Raw genomic sequence first — 18509 nt, 5'->3', positions numbered from 1 at the left:
TTAACCTAATTTTCAAAATACTTAAAAAAAAACGATCGTTATTTCATCCGGGAGGAAAATTTTCTACATAGGGAGGGATTTTCCGAGGAGGTGGAATTTTCCGAGGAGGTGGAATTTTCCGCAGGGGGACAGGTTCCGACCAACAGAAATTTTCCTTGAATTTCTTTTCTTTTGAGGTTGCAACAACACACGATAATATTGCCATATTATAATTGAATTAAATTGAAGGCTTGAAGTACTCAAAAAGCATCTTTATTTCTTTGTTTTGCACAACCACGGGTGAGGAATGTCCTACCGGAAGGTAAAAGGTTGACAGAAAATGTTAACAAGATCAGGAGTAAGTTGACATGTTACCTTCTTGTAAGTTAACAATGATTTGACTTTTTTTTTTATTAAGGCTTCGGTTTTACAAGTGAAGTTTTTAATGTGTAACTGATTGTAAGGATGGAAACAATCTTACTTAACAACCCAACGAATTTCCCTGATGGTTGTTCGAAAATGTTATACATACTGTTTTGTTCATAAATTTATCTTTAGCTTATCTTATTACTTCTTTGAATCGAAAAATAGCTAATTTTTTCTATCTAGTTTTTTCTTAGAAGATTATTCTGTTTAGTTTCTATAATAGAGCTTTCACAGCAATTTTCCACATTTTTTTTATTAGGCACCGGAAACAAGACGGATATCCGCCATTTCTTTAAAATTAGGCACCGGAAACAAGGCGGATATGCACCATTTTTTTAAATTAAGCACCGGAAATACGGTGGATACCCATTATTTTTATTGCGTTCTACCACAAAATTTTTGAATCAAAGTCAGTGTGCATGGAGTGTCTAACCCACACAGGCCTTGAACTATATAACTTTGAAGTATTTAGGATTCTTTAACAGCTTTTACTTTACGATTAACTTTCAAATCTAATCTATACTTCTTCTTCTTATTTCTTCTAGCTTATACTTCTTCTAGTTTCTAACATAGCTGCTAAAACAATACTAGAAAGAACAATAGAAAATAATACAATAATATAAGATATCGTAATGTTTAAAGTACCAAGCATTCAAAGGCAAAACATCCCCCTCCCAAGAACCATCTTAGGCCTACTCGTACCTGAAAACCACAATATTCGATAGTTTGTTACTATATGTTTATATAGATTCAAATTAATTTTAGGGCAGCACCACATTCTCGTCAGTGTTGCCACGCTGAGCCGTAGAAATAAATAAGCAAAACAATTATTTAAATCTGACAATACTTTCTGCCTGTGAAAACTCAAACATTAACGATATGTTGGTTTACTTCTTATGCAATCTGGTGCCACATATTTTTTTTATATTATTATTATCTTTCGCTTATTTTTCACTATTTATTTTTCTTAATGAGGCCCCTACTGGTGCCAAAAACTGTATAACTGCATATATAGTCCTTTTCATTCAATATTAACTTTCGATTTTCTTCTAATTTTTAAAGTATGTTTTTAATACATAAAATATGTTTAAAATATGGTTGTAAAAGTGTCCACTTAACCAATTCAAACAATGAGATTTCACTTTCACTGTCCTTGGTGCTTCAATTAGCACAGTATTAAAATTATATGCATACCATTGACGAATGGTGACTTTCAGTTTCAGGTACGGGAAAGCAAGAAAAACTTTAAACCAATGAAATGATGATTTACAAGAAAAATAGAAAGCACACCCTTTTTAACGCACCGTTTGAACTTTGCACAGTCAAAACCTTACATTTATTGTTATAAAATGGGAATACATTTGTGGTATATAGATAAGCTTACATTTTTATTAACATTTATTTCACCTCACAACCTATAAAAACATCGTTTTTTCTTCTCCTGAAAAGTCAACATTTTTCAAAATATAAGGTTTCCAGGCGACTATCTCGATACAGGGAATCTCAATAAGAACGAAGAAGTCCTTAGTACTATGTAAGACCTCAGGTGAAAAATTAAGATTGATAGGCAAGGCAAGATTTCATATATATATATATATATATATATATATATATATATATATATATATATATATATATATATATATATATATATATATATATATATATATATATATATTTATATATATATATATATATATATATATATATATATATATATATATATAAATATATATATATATATATATATATATATATATATATATATATATATATATATATATATATATATATATATATATATATATATATATATATATATATATATATATATATATATATATATATATATATACAGTTGCCAGTCAACGTTTTCAATTTAAAGAAAGGTTTGATCATGACAGATTCGGTTAGATAAGATTCGGTTTGGTTAGACGAGGTTAGGTTTTCCCATTTTCCCATCATAGCCATATATATATATATATATATATATATATATATATATATATATATATATATATATATATATATATATATATATATATATATATATATATATATATATATATATATATATATATATATATATATGTATATATATATATATATATATATATATATATATATATATATATATATATATATATATATATATATCCGCTTTCTGGGGCTATAATGAAAGAAAGGTTGAGATGGCTAGGCCACGTTCTACGGATGAAGGATGACATATTACCGAAGATTGTCCTTTTTGGCCAACCGTCTGGGGCTACACGGAAAGCAGGTCGTCCTTGTCTGGGTTGGGAGGATGTCATAAATAAGGATTTAAAGGAAATGGGAACTTCCTGGGAGGGTGTAAAGAGGGAGGCTTTAAATAGATTAGGTTGGAGGAGGAGCGTGCGTAGCTGTGTTGGCCTCAGGCGGCTTGGTGCTGCAGTGAGTTATTAGTAGTAGTAGTAGTATATATATATATATATATATATATATATATATATATATATATATATATATATATATATATATATATATATATATATATATATATATATATATATATATATATATATATATATATATACTTGCGTAAACATATAATTTTATATTTGCTACATATTTATCAACTTCTAATAATTACTGCGCCTTACCTTGGGTCTCCGGGAGGTAAGGCCCTACTCCGACATTCATTATGTACAAGAGGAGACATTGGAGCAGATCTAGGGTATGACTGAGTCACGGATGACAAGGGTCGAGCTCGCTGCTGCAAATGAAGACTAGATGCAGAACTGTGCCTTGATCGTCCAACTGGCGACAAAAACTGTTCACCTCCAGTGTCTCCACACTAAAAAGAAAGACTTGAATTAAAAAATGACTTTAAATATTTATTAAAATATTCTTAAGATAGATGTCAAAATCTTGTGTATCTATGTAGTTCGAGCTGAATATTCGACTAACTTCCTGCAGTCACTTTCAAAATTATTTTCCTGGTAAAGTTAACTGTTCTTTCCTAACTTTAATTTCATTGACTGTAATTCTACAATCTATTTTACTATTATCCAATCGCAATAAAACAAAGAAATTGTCAAATATTCCCATATATACGATAAATAACAAAAGAAAGCCCCACACAGATATTTTAGGACTTCACCACATTTACACTCACAAATTTCTACGGCTCAGCGTGGCAACACTGACGAGAATGTGGTGCAGCCCTAAAAACAATTTGCATTAATATAAACATATAGTAATTAACTATCGAATATTGTGGTTTCCAGTTTCGAGTAGGCCTAAGATGGGTCCAGGGAGGGTGGGATGTTTTGACCTTGATGGCTTGGTACTTGGGCTTCGCAGTAAAAATACTGACAGGGAGGGGTGGGACTTACGACGTCTATCTCTCATAAGGGCTGGAATAACTTGTCGATTTTGACACGTATCACAGACCAAACGGATCATCCCGTCTTGACCTCTTCTTTACAGATCACCCTGACTCCTTTAAGGTAGACGCTAATGCTTTGACAAGTGATCACGTTGCCGCCATTTCAAGTGGAAACCTTCGTATTCCGCCTCCAATAAAGCATAAGAGGACAATCTGGTTATACAGAAGAGGTGATTGGGACGGTTTGAGAAACCCTCTTTGTTCTCAGCAGTGGAGAGACTTTCTCCTTGAAGGCCTGGAGAAAGCTGCAGAGAAATACCAACAGGTCATAGTTGACTCTGTTAAAGAAAATATCTCCACAATGCGGAACCAGGTGTCCAGTAAGGACAAACCTTGGTTCAACGCCCAGTGTAAGAAGGCTACGCGAGCAAAGCCAAAAGGCACACAAGCGATAGCTACTTTCAAAGAGCGAAGAGGACAGGATTTCATTCATCAACACGCGCAAGGGAGCAGTTCATGCAATTTGGCTGTCCCGGGTTCGGTATAAGGAGGAATTTTCCACCAAGTTTCAACATGTTTCAGCAAAAAGTTGGTGGAGAATTGTCACTTTCCTGGATCGTGTGAGTTTTTCTGCTCCAAGATCCTTCGCATTTTGCGGCATCATGATGTGACAAAAAGCCACGGGTCCTGACAGCATACCAAATGTTGTCCTCAAATCCTGAAGCGTCAAAATAGCTGGACCCTTGTCATTGCTTTTCCAGATATGCTTTCGCTACGGAGCCTTCCCACAAACATGGGAATCCACCCATGTTATACCTTACCTAAAGCCAGATGGCAATCCAACGAGCGTAGGCTCCTATAGGCCAATTAGCCTCCTCTCCTGCGTTGGCAAAGTCTATGAGAGCGTCTCCAATAAAACATTTCAAAAGTTTCCGGAATCAAATAACCTTCTAGGTGATCACCAATATGGATTCCGGAGGAAACGTTAAACATTAGACTAACTAGCGACTTAGCATCAGGAGTGGATCGAAAATCTGGCAAGTGGGTACAACATTAGGCTATTGTGATTAAACATTGCCAAGGCTTTCGACAGAGTATGGCACCGAGACCTGCTGAAAAAAGCTCCATGCGTAAGGTGTTCGCGGATGTTTGTTAAGATTTATTGAGAGCTGGCTTTTAGATATTTCACTACGGGTTGTCCTGGACAGGTTTATTTCCCACAAATATCCAATGAAAGCAGGGGTTCCCCAGGGCAATGTCTTGGGACCTAAACTCTTCCTTATCTACATAAATGACACGGGGGACAACCTTGCAAGCCCTATGCATCACTTTGCCGATGATACAACGACAAACTCAGCCATCCCAAAACAAGAAGACCCTACAAAAGCCTCCCTTTCCCTTCAGACAGATCTTTATAAAATAGAAAAATGGTCAGATGCATGGACGATCAACTTTAATGTATCGAAAACAAAGGAGATTCTTATTACCCTTTTGAAGGTGGCATGTCAACACCCCAATTTCTTTTCCAAAAATGAAACTGTAAAGAGAGTCAACAAGCTTCGTCTACTGGAATTTATTTCTCCATCGATCTCTCTTGAAATAACCACCTTGATCGGGTGAGAACATTCTGCACAAGAAAACTCGGACTTACTCTTCACTGCAAAAACCTTCTTCCATCCAACTCGATTATCCCACTTTACAAGTGTTTTTGACAACGTGTTTTGTCCGCACAAATTCATCCATAAAAAACCTGTTGATTCCAAGCGACAATTACACTTCGAATAAATGCCACACTTTCCCAAATTGTTTAGTACCATACGTTAAGAGCATAAGTTTCGATAATTGTCCACCTGCTTTGTTTTATTGTTATTATTAATATTTGGCATCCGCTACTAGCCGAGTGATTAGGGCGCTAGACACAAAATACTTTGTCCTTCAGGACAGGGGTCCGAGTCGTGGTCTCCCTGGTTATTTGGTTTGCAACAGGGGTCGGTGGCGTGACTCTGTAAACTCAGTCAGAGTCGACCAAGCTCTAAATGGGTACCAGGAGAAATCTGGGGAAGCTAAACCGGAACGAAGTGCCAAAGCCCAGAATGGCTGGCCCCAACATTCAACCAGCTTCCTGGCTGAAGGGCCATAAAACAGAGATTATCACCGCCAGCAGAAACTGTGAAGTCTAGTGACGTGATCTTTATTCCATATGGAGGTATTTTTCGATATAAATAGACTTCCCAAGTTTTCGTAATTTTAAAAACAAACATGGTTTTGTAAGTTTCTACTTAACAAATTGAAACATTCAGATTTCTTTTACACTGTCCTTGGTACTTCAGAGCTTATACTGCAGTATATCATGTTGCCGTTCAGAGTCAACATCAAATACTTGGAAGAGTCGTACAATTAAAACCTTATTAGAGGGCAAAATATACAAACTTCTAAGGCGAACAATCTGATTGTCTGGCAAAAATATAACTTACGTGACTAAAAGTCTTTAATTTATTTCACTATTATCCAGCCAAAAAAAAAGCAAACAGGTTTTTAATGGCTCAATCGAATGCTTCCAAATTCAATGAAGGAAAAATGAGTGAGGTAGATAGCCTACGTTTTTATTATCCTGCCATATATGGAAAACGAAAGATTCTATCCCACATGAACTTTATGAACAGTTAAAATGAAAAAAAAGACTTGTTTGAAACGTTCGTTCAGAAATTATTTGCCAATATTTCCTCCTTACTAATTAATGTAACAATTTGTTTTCAAACATAATTCGGTCAAAACCCGGTACTAAAAAACTATATTTTTTTTCTCGTTTAACTGAAATTCTACGATTTAATTGTAATTCAGCAAAAGTATTATAAGACACATAAGAATTACGAATAAAAAAAGTAGGCATTAACGTACTAAGAACATCAAAATAAAAGCATCTTCTATCCCTTGGACCCACCTTACAAGTATTTATACCATAGAACCACTATTTTCTAAGATTTTCTTTTGGCTGTTCTAAAATCATAAATTTGCAGGACGGTACCGAGCATACGTTAAAGTAAACAATCAAAACCAATTAGCAACGTTGCCAATGAATAAAATATATGATCAAAATTAGCAAATTTAGCAACGCTTTTCGTCCGTAAAATTCAAATATTTATAATTTTTTATTCTCAAAGACAATTATGCCTTTAAAGGAAAGCTATACTTGCTTAAGCTGTTTGGTGCCCCGTTTTTTTTTTTTTGGGGGGGGGTTATTTTTTAATCACGTTTTTTTTTATTTTGACGCCTGCAACTACCAAAAACTGCATACCTACACATGGAGATATTTTTGATAAAATAGAATTCCTTAGTTTTCTTAATTTTAGAGACGCACATGGTGTTATATATTTCCACCTTACCAACTGAGACATTCACATTTCATTTACAATGCCCTTGGTACTTCGACTCTTACAATGTAACATACTATGTTGCCGTTCTGAGTAAACATCGAAAAAATTGAAAAAGCCGTACAATTAAAATCTTTTTAGTGCGCAAAAATGTGCAACCTTCCAAGGTGAACCCTCTGAATATTTGACAAAATGCAATTTACGTGACTAAATGTCTATAATTTATTTCACAATTATCCAGTCAAAACTCGAAAACGTGTTCTTAATAGCTCAACCGAATACTTTCATATTCAATAAATAACAAATGAATGTGGTAGATACTGTTTTTATAACCCTGCCACACACGGAAAACATGAAAGATTCTACCCCCATAAAGTGCACTACCGGTTTAAGCGACCATATTATCCGGTTTAAGCTAATTTAAGCTAAAAAAAACAGAAAAACTTATTACAAACCTTTATTCAGAAAATATTGGCCGATATCTTCTTCCTACAAATTTATGTTACAATTTGCATTCGAATATAATAAATTCAAAGCCTGAAACTAAAGCAATAAATCTTTTTCCCAGTTAACAAAATTAGACCATTTAATTTTAATGTAGAAAAAGAGTTATAAGACTAATAAAAACATCATTCCTTTTTGTTTCAAACCAATCTTAGGCAAAAAAAAAAGAAAAAAAAGGGAAAGCCAAACACGAAAAAAAAATTGGCAACGTTTATGTCAATTTAGTACTATTATACCTTACACCACACAACGATTTCTCAGTTAATGCTCATACTTCGTCCTACCATGTTGACGCTCAGAGTAAACGTTGAAGGACCAGGGACATCAAAATACGAACATTTTGGTATACCCATCTTCTTGCCCCCTGAACCCATGTTAGGTATAATTGTTTCGGATAAACGCTATTTTCAAAGATTTTTCGTTGGGTTGTTTCAGAATTATGAAGCTAAAAGGGTAGTATGACGTTTTGTTAGCGTTGCCATGTTGAACCGTGAAAATAAACAAGCAAAACTAAATAATTAAATTAGACAACCCATTTTCCTCCGTAAAATCTCACGATTGAACCCTGCGATTTATGATACCTTCTACCGGCTGAGGTAGCAAAACTCGCTGATTGGTTTTCACATTCGGTGACCTTATATATAAAAATAAATGACCTTCAAATGAACATGTTTTCCTTAGAGTTACCGACAAACAGTATGCGTAGATTATGGAGCAAAAATTCAGTTGTCCAAAAACATCATAAATTAGCGTACATTTTAACAAAATTTGGCTTAAAAAGAAAAAGAAAAAAAGGCTCAGGACTATGTGTAAAAATCAATATTTGTGGCTATACAAATTTTATACGACTGGAAAATAATTAATTATGGGCTTGTCGGAGGTTTTTGAATAAGATCTTGCTAAATCACAACCATTTATACACTTGAATTTCCCAGCGTCCTGCAGAAAAATACAAAAAAGCTTTGAAGGTTCAGGTTTGTAAATATTCTAAAGAAGAGTAGAAAGAAAAACAGAAATATTTTTTCCATCGTTTTTTTTTGGGGGGGAGAGGGGGAGGGAGAACTGTAATTATACTGTTTTTTTTGGTGTATTTACGAATGCTATGCAGAACGGACTTATTTGGCTTATAATAAATTATTATTATTATTATTATTATCACGGATAGACTAAAAGACTAAAATCACGGTGACGATTTGGATGTCCAAGATGAAAATGTAAGCAAATGAACAGTTTTGGATGCTTTGAGAGTCCAGGGCACAGGAATAGGTATGGAAATTGTTGTTAATAAGACTAAATCGCTTAGACTGGGAATAAGTGAAGGTGAGGAGGTGAAGAAAAAATCGATCAAATGGTTAGATTTACTTGTCCAGATAGTATTATTGGTACTTACGGTGGCTGCAGTGAAGATCTTAAAAGTAGAATGGCCTCCTCAACACCCCGCTCTTTACGCTAAAGTTTGACTCTTTCTCACAACTCTAGTTTTTAAAACAATAAAAAACTTTAGCGTAAAGAGCGAGCCGTATATGACCCCTTTCATATACGGAGTAATTTCTGTACATTTTAAGTTTTAATGTCGCTCCTTACTTGATGTTAAAAAAAAAAACTTATTTTTTTTATTTAATTTCTAAACGTTTCTGAATTAAAGCATGTTTCAATTTTGGGCTACTGTACATGAATAATTAAAACAAAATTTGCATATTAATTTTGTTTGGTCAAATGACTTTCTCATAGTTTTGATCGGACGATTTTGATAAAAAAGGAGTGGGGGAGGAGACCTAGTTGCCCTCCAGTTTTGGTTAGTTAAAACTGCAACTAGAACTTTTTTTTACGAACGTCTTTACTAGTAATAAATATAAGTAACTTACGAATTAACGTACGTAACGAACTTCTATATTTGTACATTTTTATTACGTATATGATGGGGTTCGACCCCTCGTCAATACCTCGCTCTTTACACTACAGCTTGAATTTTGTCTCAATTCTTTAAGAATGACCCCTGAATCACAAATGCCGTAGAATAAATAGTTAAAATTACTAAAAACGCTTTAGCGTAAAGAGCAAGGTATTGTGGAGGAGACGAGCCCCCTTATATACGTAATATTTTCTGTTCATTCTAAGTTTTAATGCTGCTCCTTACTTCCAGTTGAAAAGCCTTTTTTATTTATTTTCTCATTGTTTTCTTTTAAATAATGCTAGAAAATCCTGCGCCCCCTTCATGGAAATTCTCTTCCCTCATGATGAATTCCTCCATGGAAAGATTCTACCACGTAGCCCCCAGCCCCGACCCATCGCAAAAAAGTACCCCTGAAAACGTGTTCGTTGATTTTTGAATTAAAATGGAATAGTTGTGGGCATCAAATCATGGCTAATTGTAGGTCTAATCACTTAATAAAACAATCATCATCATCATCATATGTAAATAATGGTCAAAGTTTGTAACCTGCAGCCCCTCCCCCGGTGACTGTGGGGGATTAAGTCGTCCTCAAAGACATAGTTATTAGGTTTTTTGACTATGCTGAACAAAATGGCTATCTCAAAATTTTGATCCGGGTAACTTTGGGAAAAAATGAGATTGGGAGGGGGCCTAGGTTACCTCCAATTTTTTGGTCAATCAAAACGGACACTAGAACTTTTGATTTCCGTTAGAAGAGGCTTCTCGCGACATTACAGGACCACTGGGTCGATACGATCACCCTTGAAAAAAATCACCCTTGAAAAAAAAACAAAAACAAACAAACAAACAAATAAACACGCATCCGTGATCTGTCTTCTGGCAAAAAATACAAAATTCCACATTTTTATAGATAGGAACTTGAAACTTCTACAGTAAGGTTCTCTGATACGCTGAATTTGATAGTGTGATTCTATAACTTTTAGGGAGTGTTTCACCCTATATTCTAAAATAAGGCACATTTTCTCAGCCTCGTAACTTTTGATCGGTAGGACTAAACTTGCCGAAACTTGTCTATTTAAAATCAACATTAAAATCCGATTCTTTTGATGTAACTATTGGTATCAAAATTCCGTTTTTTAGAGTTTCGGTTACTTTTGAGCCAAGTCGCTCCGTACTACAGTTCGTTACCGCGAACTGTTTGAAAAAGCGGTAAAGACTATGAGAGAACATGTTCCAAATGACAGGATAAAAATCTCCTAGACTTATACTATGCAAATGATTTAAAAGCCTTATATAAAATTACTAGTGAAAAGAATTTTATAAGAATAAAAGTAAAAAGGTTTAAAGAGTTCATGGAAATTAATTTTCATCTGAGTAAGTCGCTTAGACTGGGAATAAATGAGAGTGAAGAGGCGAGATTAGGGAACGAGAAATAGACTATGCTACAAAAAAAAAGAAAAAAAAGAACATAGATTGTCAGTATAATATACATATACTGATATTTATTTTTTAAAGTCCCAATTTTTTTTATTTATTAAAGTCAAAAAAGGCAAAACATTTAAAACATGTTTTGTTTTTAGTAAAGTGCAAATTATATTCTGGTCTCGAAAAGACATGGGTGTTGTCATCCCTACTCATACTAATTTCTGCTCATTTTGTGTTTAAGTCGGTCATTTATTGTAATTTATGTTTGTTTTGGGTTTCATTTATTTATTGATGGTGATTTGTGGTAGTTTTATGATTGGAAGATTTTTTTACTTTATTTCTACTCATTTTCGGTTTAATGGAGCTCTTTAATTTTTTTTTTGAAAAAACTTATTTTGCGGAAAAAGTGTTCTTAATTAATTGCTCGTAAAGATGGTAGATTCAATTAAGATGTAAAGAGTAAAATAGCGAAGGCACAAGGTGTCCTTTAGCACTTGAAAAAGCCAGAATAAGAGGATAAGTATGCAGACTATTATTAAAAACCCCGATAATGACAATGATCAAGCACGACTCCGAAACGTCGGGGCTTCGAAAGGCCGAAAAAGAATTGTTAAATGTTTAAGGACAGTTGTAGATACCCCTTTGGCTGACCGTGTATCAACCAATAAGCTACGCAAAAAAGCAATTTAATCCCACTTTCTAAGGCTATTTTGAAAGAAAAGCTAAGACAGGCCATGTTGTATGGATAGTGGATGACCTGATCACCCGTCTGGGACCGTACGAAAATCAGGTCCTTCCCAAACAGGATGGGAAGATGTTATAAGAAAGGACTTAACAGAAATTAGAACTTGATGGAAGGTTGGAATTGGCGAAGTTTTAGATGGGGTGGAGGAGGAACGTGCGCAATTGCCTAAACCTCAGAAAAAGGAACAAATACCACATTTTTGATTAACAAATCTCAAATGGAAAAAAAAACTCAAGTTAATATTTTATTAATTTTTTTTAGAGGGGCGCAGAATGACTTACAATTTTAACTTCGGGTGAAGGTGGAGGGAGAAGTCTTTTATAAAAAAGAAAAAACAGAGGGAATTTGAAAACCAAAAATAATGATTATCAGAGGAAAACTAAGTAGCTGAGGAGTACTAAGTATATATATATATATATATATATATATATATATATATATATATATATATATATATATATATATATATATATATATATATATATATATACATTAACTCTTACTTTCATAAGACAAATGGGTTAATTTCCGGACGTGAAAGAATTTAATCTTAATCAAGAAATACACGCAATTGTTTCTCCTTTGCACATATCACCACCCAAACAACCTTCTTGGTCTACTGCCTACGCGGTAACCTTATCACGACCACATAATGTTTATGGCGAAACTCTAGAAAAGGATTTTATCTCTTTATTCAATCTTTCTTGACCTTCAACATATTTTAGTGCTAACCCAGAAATTCTGAGCTTGAATTATAAGAAGTTCCTTTCAAAAAGTTTGTGGTAACGAACTGTAAGTAGCCTAAGGAGCGACCCGGCTCAATAGAAACCAAAACTCTAAAAAACAGAATTTTGATACCAATAGATACATCAAAGAATTGGATTTATACGTTGATTTTCAATACGTTTTATAAAGTGTTACTCTTACCCACCAAGAGTTAAGAGCCTCAGAAAATTAGCCTTATTTTCAAAAAAGGGGAAACATCCCCTAAAAGTCATAGAATGAAAATACACCATCAGACTCAGCGTATCAGATGACCCTACTGTATATGTTTCAAGCTCCTGTCTGCAAAAATGTGGAATTGTGCTTTTTTTGCCAGAAGAAAGATCATGGATGCGTGTTTCTTTTGGATTTTTATTTTCCCAGGGGTGATCCTAGGTATTTGGGTGGTATTTGGTTACACGGAATAATCTTTTTATGGAGATATTTTTCACGCGGGAAGAGAATTTCCAAAAAAACAATCAGACATTATTTACATATAGTATTGATTATTGGTAAATATATAGACGTTTTCAGGGGATTTTTTTCTGGTGCGAGGGGGGAGGTGGAATTTGGCTACGTGGGATAATCTTTTTATGGAGATATTTTTCATGCGGGAAGAAAGTTTCCATGAAAGGGCGCTGGATTTCCCAAAATTATTTAAAAAACAATCAGAAATTAAATAAAAAAACAAGTTTTTTCAACTGAAAGTAAGGAGCAACAATAAAACTTGAAACGAACAGAAATTATTACATATATGAGGGGGTTCGTCCCCTCTTCAATACCTCGCTCTTTACGGTAAAGTAATTTTAGTAATTTCAAAAGAGATATGTATTCTAATTAAACGGCCTTTGTGATTCAGGGGTCATTCTCAAAGAAAATGAACAAATTTCGAACTTTAGCGTAAAGAGCGAGGTACTGACGAGAGGGTGAACCCCCTCATATTACATATATGAGAAGTTCACCCCTCGTCAATACCTCGCTCTTCACGCTAAAGTTCGAACTTTGTTAAATAATGGCCGGTACAAGCAATAATTTTTTTGTGTTATTTTTCGGCCAACCTTAGCATTTAAATTTATCTTAAGCAGCTTCATAACTATGATATTTATGTGAGAATAAATCAAAGATATTGTATATCTTCGGCTCGTGGTTGTTATTAAATAAAAACATCAAGTTTTTTCCAACTGAAAGTAAGGAATAACATTAAAACTTAAAAAGAACATAAATTATTAGGTATATATTTTGAAGATCTTTTCTTTCATTCATTTCAGCCATTTGAGAACTACTCAACTTGGGACTTTCATTTTCATAAAAAATAGTTTCAAGCTCTTTGGCCGTTCTGATACTATGCCTTACAAAATTAGTTCAGCAAATATCACTAATTTAAGTTACGAGGGAGAATCTTTCAATGGAGAAATTTATCGTGGGAGAAGGGAATTTTCCATGGAGGGGGGGCTGGATATCCCGTCATTATTTCAAAACGATCAGCAATTAAATAAAAAACAAGTTTTTTTCAACCGAAAGTAAGAAGCAACATTAAAACTTAAAACGAATAGAAAATATTACGTATATGAGGGGGAATGCATCTCCCTCTTACGCTAAAGTTTCTTTTTTAACTTTTAAAAGAGGTTATTATTCTAATTAAACACCTTTGCGATTCAGGAGTCATTCTTAAACAACTTAAAAAAAAAAAATCAAACTTTGGTTATTCTAGCCTAAGGTTATTATTAATTAAAAACGAAGTAAAATTAATGCGCAAATTCCGTTTTAATTATTCATGTACGGTGAGCCAAATTCAAAACCTGCATTAATTCAAAAACATTCAGGAATTAAATAAAAAAAAAAACAAGTTATTTTTGACTGAAAGTAAGGAGCGACATTAAACCTAAAACGAACAGAAATTATTCCGCATATGAAAGGGACTGTCCCTTCCTCAACGCCCCGCTCTTTACGCTAAAGTTTTTTATTGTTTTAAAAAGTAGAATTGTGAGAAAGAGTCAAACTTTAACGTAAACAGGGGACATTGAGGAGGGAACAGTCCCTTTCATATACGGAATAATTTCTGTTCGTTTTAAGTTTTAATGTCACTCCTTACGTTCAGTTAAAATCTTGTTTTTTATTTAATATTAATTAAAAAAGACTCAAAAAAGAGGTTGTCCTTTAGAAGTGGAATGAATTTACTTGAGTTCTTTTCTGCACCGAGAAAGCATAACGAATCATGATTGCCATTAATCATTCTTCAATATGTCCCAAATCAGGAACGTACGCAGGCAAGGGGCCTCAACCACAATGTGGTTGTGGCTAACTGCAGCAGTTGAGTGCAACCCAAAAAATTATCACTCATAGTGCAAACATGGGGCTTCCACGGCTATAACTAAGTCCTGCATTTAGTTGACATCCACACAGAAAACTACTGTTAAAAAAGTCCGTGGCGTTTTGCAAAAAGGGTCTAAGTCCACTTTTTTCTGAAAATGAGTTGAGCATATGGTTCGAAAGAGCTCAAAGAGATATATCGACTGGTTTATTCAAAGCGGACTATCTTTAATTCTGACCAAGTTATAAAGTGACCTAAAAGGGCGTGATAAAAAGCGCAAGTCACTTATCTTCTAAGTAACGAGTAATTCAGTAATTTGGACGTTTCCAACCAATTCTGATCAGAAAGTTAACGATGAATCAGTCTGTAAAGTTTTAATTTTTCTAATTTTTGAGAAAGATTTTTTCATTGTGCGTTTTTATTTTCTCTTTGTTCTCCAGTACATTTAGGAAAGGTCAACTTAGGCCCTTTTTACAAAACGTCACATTAAGTGTGGATGATATTTTAAGGCCTACCCACCCAAACGTGAGAAGTTACATTAAAATATGTATGGTTAACAGATAAAAAAGACCTCTTCCTTGGTTACTCCTTCCCCTTCAAACAAAATCCTGGATGTAGAACTGTAGCCTATACTCTATTTTTAGACATCGAAATTTCTTTTCATTTTTCACTTTTTAGCAAAAGAAGAATAACATAAGGGAACATAATTTGCAATAAGGCCAACACAACGTAAGCTTGTGTCCATTACATGAAATCAAAGAGGAAGACTTATTGTATGACGCTTGTGTGTAGGTATATTTCACATGTGATAACAGTAGATACAACAGAGTATATACAATCATATGATCACGTGTTCCCGCTTTGTAAGTCATATAAACGATACATTTTTGCTTCTTTTAATTGAAGGCGATTTAAAGAGGGCACAGCCTTTAATAACTTTGGATAATTACTCGAATTAGTTTCGTCAACGAGAGAGCACAATGAAGGGCAAAATAAAAGTTTAAGTGATTAATTTATTAATTAATTTGATTAATTAATTATCAAATTAATTGATTAATGATAAATTAATAAATGATAATTAATTTGATAAATTAATTTGATTAATTAATTCTGATTAATTTAAATCAGACAAGAGGATTTCTTCTTGGTTCATAAGATGATTCATATTTATTGTCACGATTTATAAGACACAGCCATTTAAGCATAACAGGAACTCCACTATAACAACCATAAAACACAAAACATTGACGTCCCATTGCAGAATCTGTCATAATTTTCTCAATTACCAATATGGCGCATTAAACCAACTTTCTTTTCTGATATATTAACGTAGACATAAGTGGGAAAACGAAAGGATAAACTCTAGATACCCAATCTCAACTGAAAGAATTTGGGAGGTGGATCAATTCTGATAAATACCTTTTTCTTTGTATTCATTAAAAAAAACCTTACCCATCCTCCTCAAGGCCGTATCCAGGGGAGGGGTGTTGCGTGGTTTGAAACCCCTCCTAATTTTTTTTCAGACTCATCATATCAAAAATGCATATTAACATATTTTTGATGCGTTTTGAATTTTTTTGCCCGTCCACCCTGAACAAAATCCTGGATACGCCCTTACTCCCTCGTTATTTATCTGACTCCCACTCCTTCGGTATAATTTATTTTCGAAGTTAAACCTTAAATTAGGTATACTTAATGGGGATTTATCGCCATTCGAACGTTTATTTGTTCGGTACGATTTATCTCCTGCTATGTTTTTTTGCCTGTTTCATTGAACTTGTTAATAAAGCTAAGCGATTTTTTATTTCAGTGCGCGTCTAACTAAAAAAAAACAACAAATAAAGTTGTTATTTGGACGACCAACGAACAACCATCGTTCAACCTCACTAGCAAAACTGGGAAGAGAGGTTACTTCTTTGCATAGCTTGTTTCTGTATTCGATATGAGGTATCTTTATTTTTCAGATGCTAGTTTTCTTATTCTCAAAATTGTTTTTGCAATATTAATTATAATTAAAATACATTATATAATACATCAATTATATTAAATTTGCAATATATTATAAAGTAAGTGCATCCGACTGTTATCTTTGTCTTTTCCTGTCTGCTTTTTTTTGTATTCTGCTCCGTCTGTGTTCTATATAGCTTGACTGATTCTCAATAAATTCATTCGGTCAATAATAGCTTAAATATGATAAGTGTAGCGTTCGTTTTCAGGCTTCTTTGAGAACCAACCTACCTATTCTTTATGGTCTTTAAAAGATCATCCTGAACGCCCCTCCCCCTCGAAGATTCATTCAAGGATCCACAAGTCAGGTTGGTATTCACTAACGACGATTTGCGACTAGTTTTGCAATACAGAGTATAGTGGCTTAGTGGCAATAGTGGGATAGTGGCTCATCTTTGCGATGAGTTTTGCAATAAAGAGAAAATAAAATACAAGGAAGGAGAAACTTTCCGATGAATAACCCCGTTTTTTTGTGAGTCGATAAAGGAGAGATTCAACACATCAGGACTCTTACATCTATGTTCACAAGGTTACCTTTTTCCAAAGAAAGAGAAAGTAAAAGAAAAAAGTAATATGGAAAGGAAAAAAGCAAAAAAGACAAGAAAAAGAAAGCAAAATAAAAAGATAATTTGAAAAAAAGCAAAGCAAGAAAGAGACACCAAAAAAGGCAAGAAAAAGAAAGCAAAAGAAATAAAAGTAACATGGAAGCATTGTCATCGGAACAAGGGTGCCCAATATGAATGTGTTGTAAAGCTTATGCATTTCTTTTTTTGATTACTTTGCTTTCTTTGTCTTCTTGAAGAGAGTAGCTTTGTAAATTCAGATGTAGGACATCCAAAGCAGTAAATATCTGCTTGATCAACCCCCTACAAAATAACAGAGTGGCTTATTCAGGATGGAGTGGGCGGCAACAGACCAGGTACCCTTTTCATTTGCTTAGGGATTAAATTAGCTCTACTTACTTCTGGATGGAGATTTTTTTTAACGGAGATCATAACGGTGATTCTAAGGCATATTACAGTTGCTCTGTTATGGTGCCCTAATGAGCTATTATTCAAAGTGAACTCCCTTCTCCCGTTTTAACTCCTTTTTAGAAATGGTCAAACTTACACCTGATAAAACAAACTTACTTGAGGACGCATGTGCACTGGAGTTTGTCGTGGGGAGACAAAAGGTGATGCTACCGGAGTCTGTCGAGGAGATATCGGCGTGAAATTAAACGCCCTTCTTCTTGTGTTCGGACTAGCTGGCACTTCATCCTAAAACAGGGAACAACTGAACATTTTAAGGCATATTTATTTATATACCACACACACACGCAAACACAAACACACACAAACACACACAAATATACACACACACACACACACAAACACACACAAATATACACACACACAAATATACACACACACAAATATACACACACACAAATATACACACACACAAATATACACACACACAAATATACACACACACAAATATACACACACACAAATATACACACACACAAATATACACACACACAAATATACACACACACAAATATACACACACACAAATATACACACACACAAATATACACACACACAAATATACACACACACAAATATACACACACACAAATATACACACACACAAATATACACACACACAAATATACACACACACAAATATACACACACACAAATATACACACACACAAATATACACACACA

At 34.0% G+C, this 18509-nt stretch overlaps 1 protein-coding gene across 2 annotated transcripts in view; it reads right to left on the bottom strand.

Moving 5' to 3' along the window:
* LOC136031732 (uncharacterized) overlaps positions 1-18509 on the bottom strand; it is a 182602-nt gene that overhangs the window by 83540 nt on the left and 80553 nt on the right. For both annotated transcript variants that reach the window (XM_065711440.1, XM_065711439.1), the window contains exons 11-12: positions 17925-18053; positions 3048-3241 (exon numbers count right to left, since the gene is read on the bottom strand). In XM_065711440.1, the coding sequence (XP_065567512.1) occupies positions 3048-3241; positions 17925-18053 (323 nt within the window). The remainder of the gene's footprint in view (positions 1-3047; positions 3242-17924; positions 18054-18509) is intronic.

The sequence above is a fragment of the Artemia franciscana genome, chromosome 10 (genome assembly GCF_032884065.1).
Source record: "Artemia franciscana chromosome 10, ASM3288406v1, whole genome shotgun sequence".
NCBI lineage: Eukaryota > Metazoa > Arthropoda > Branchiopoda > Anostraca > Artemiidae > Artemia > Artemia franciscana.
Note: the sequence above shows the minus strand (reverse complement) of the source record. Positions and strands in the feature narration are given on the sequence as shown.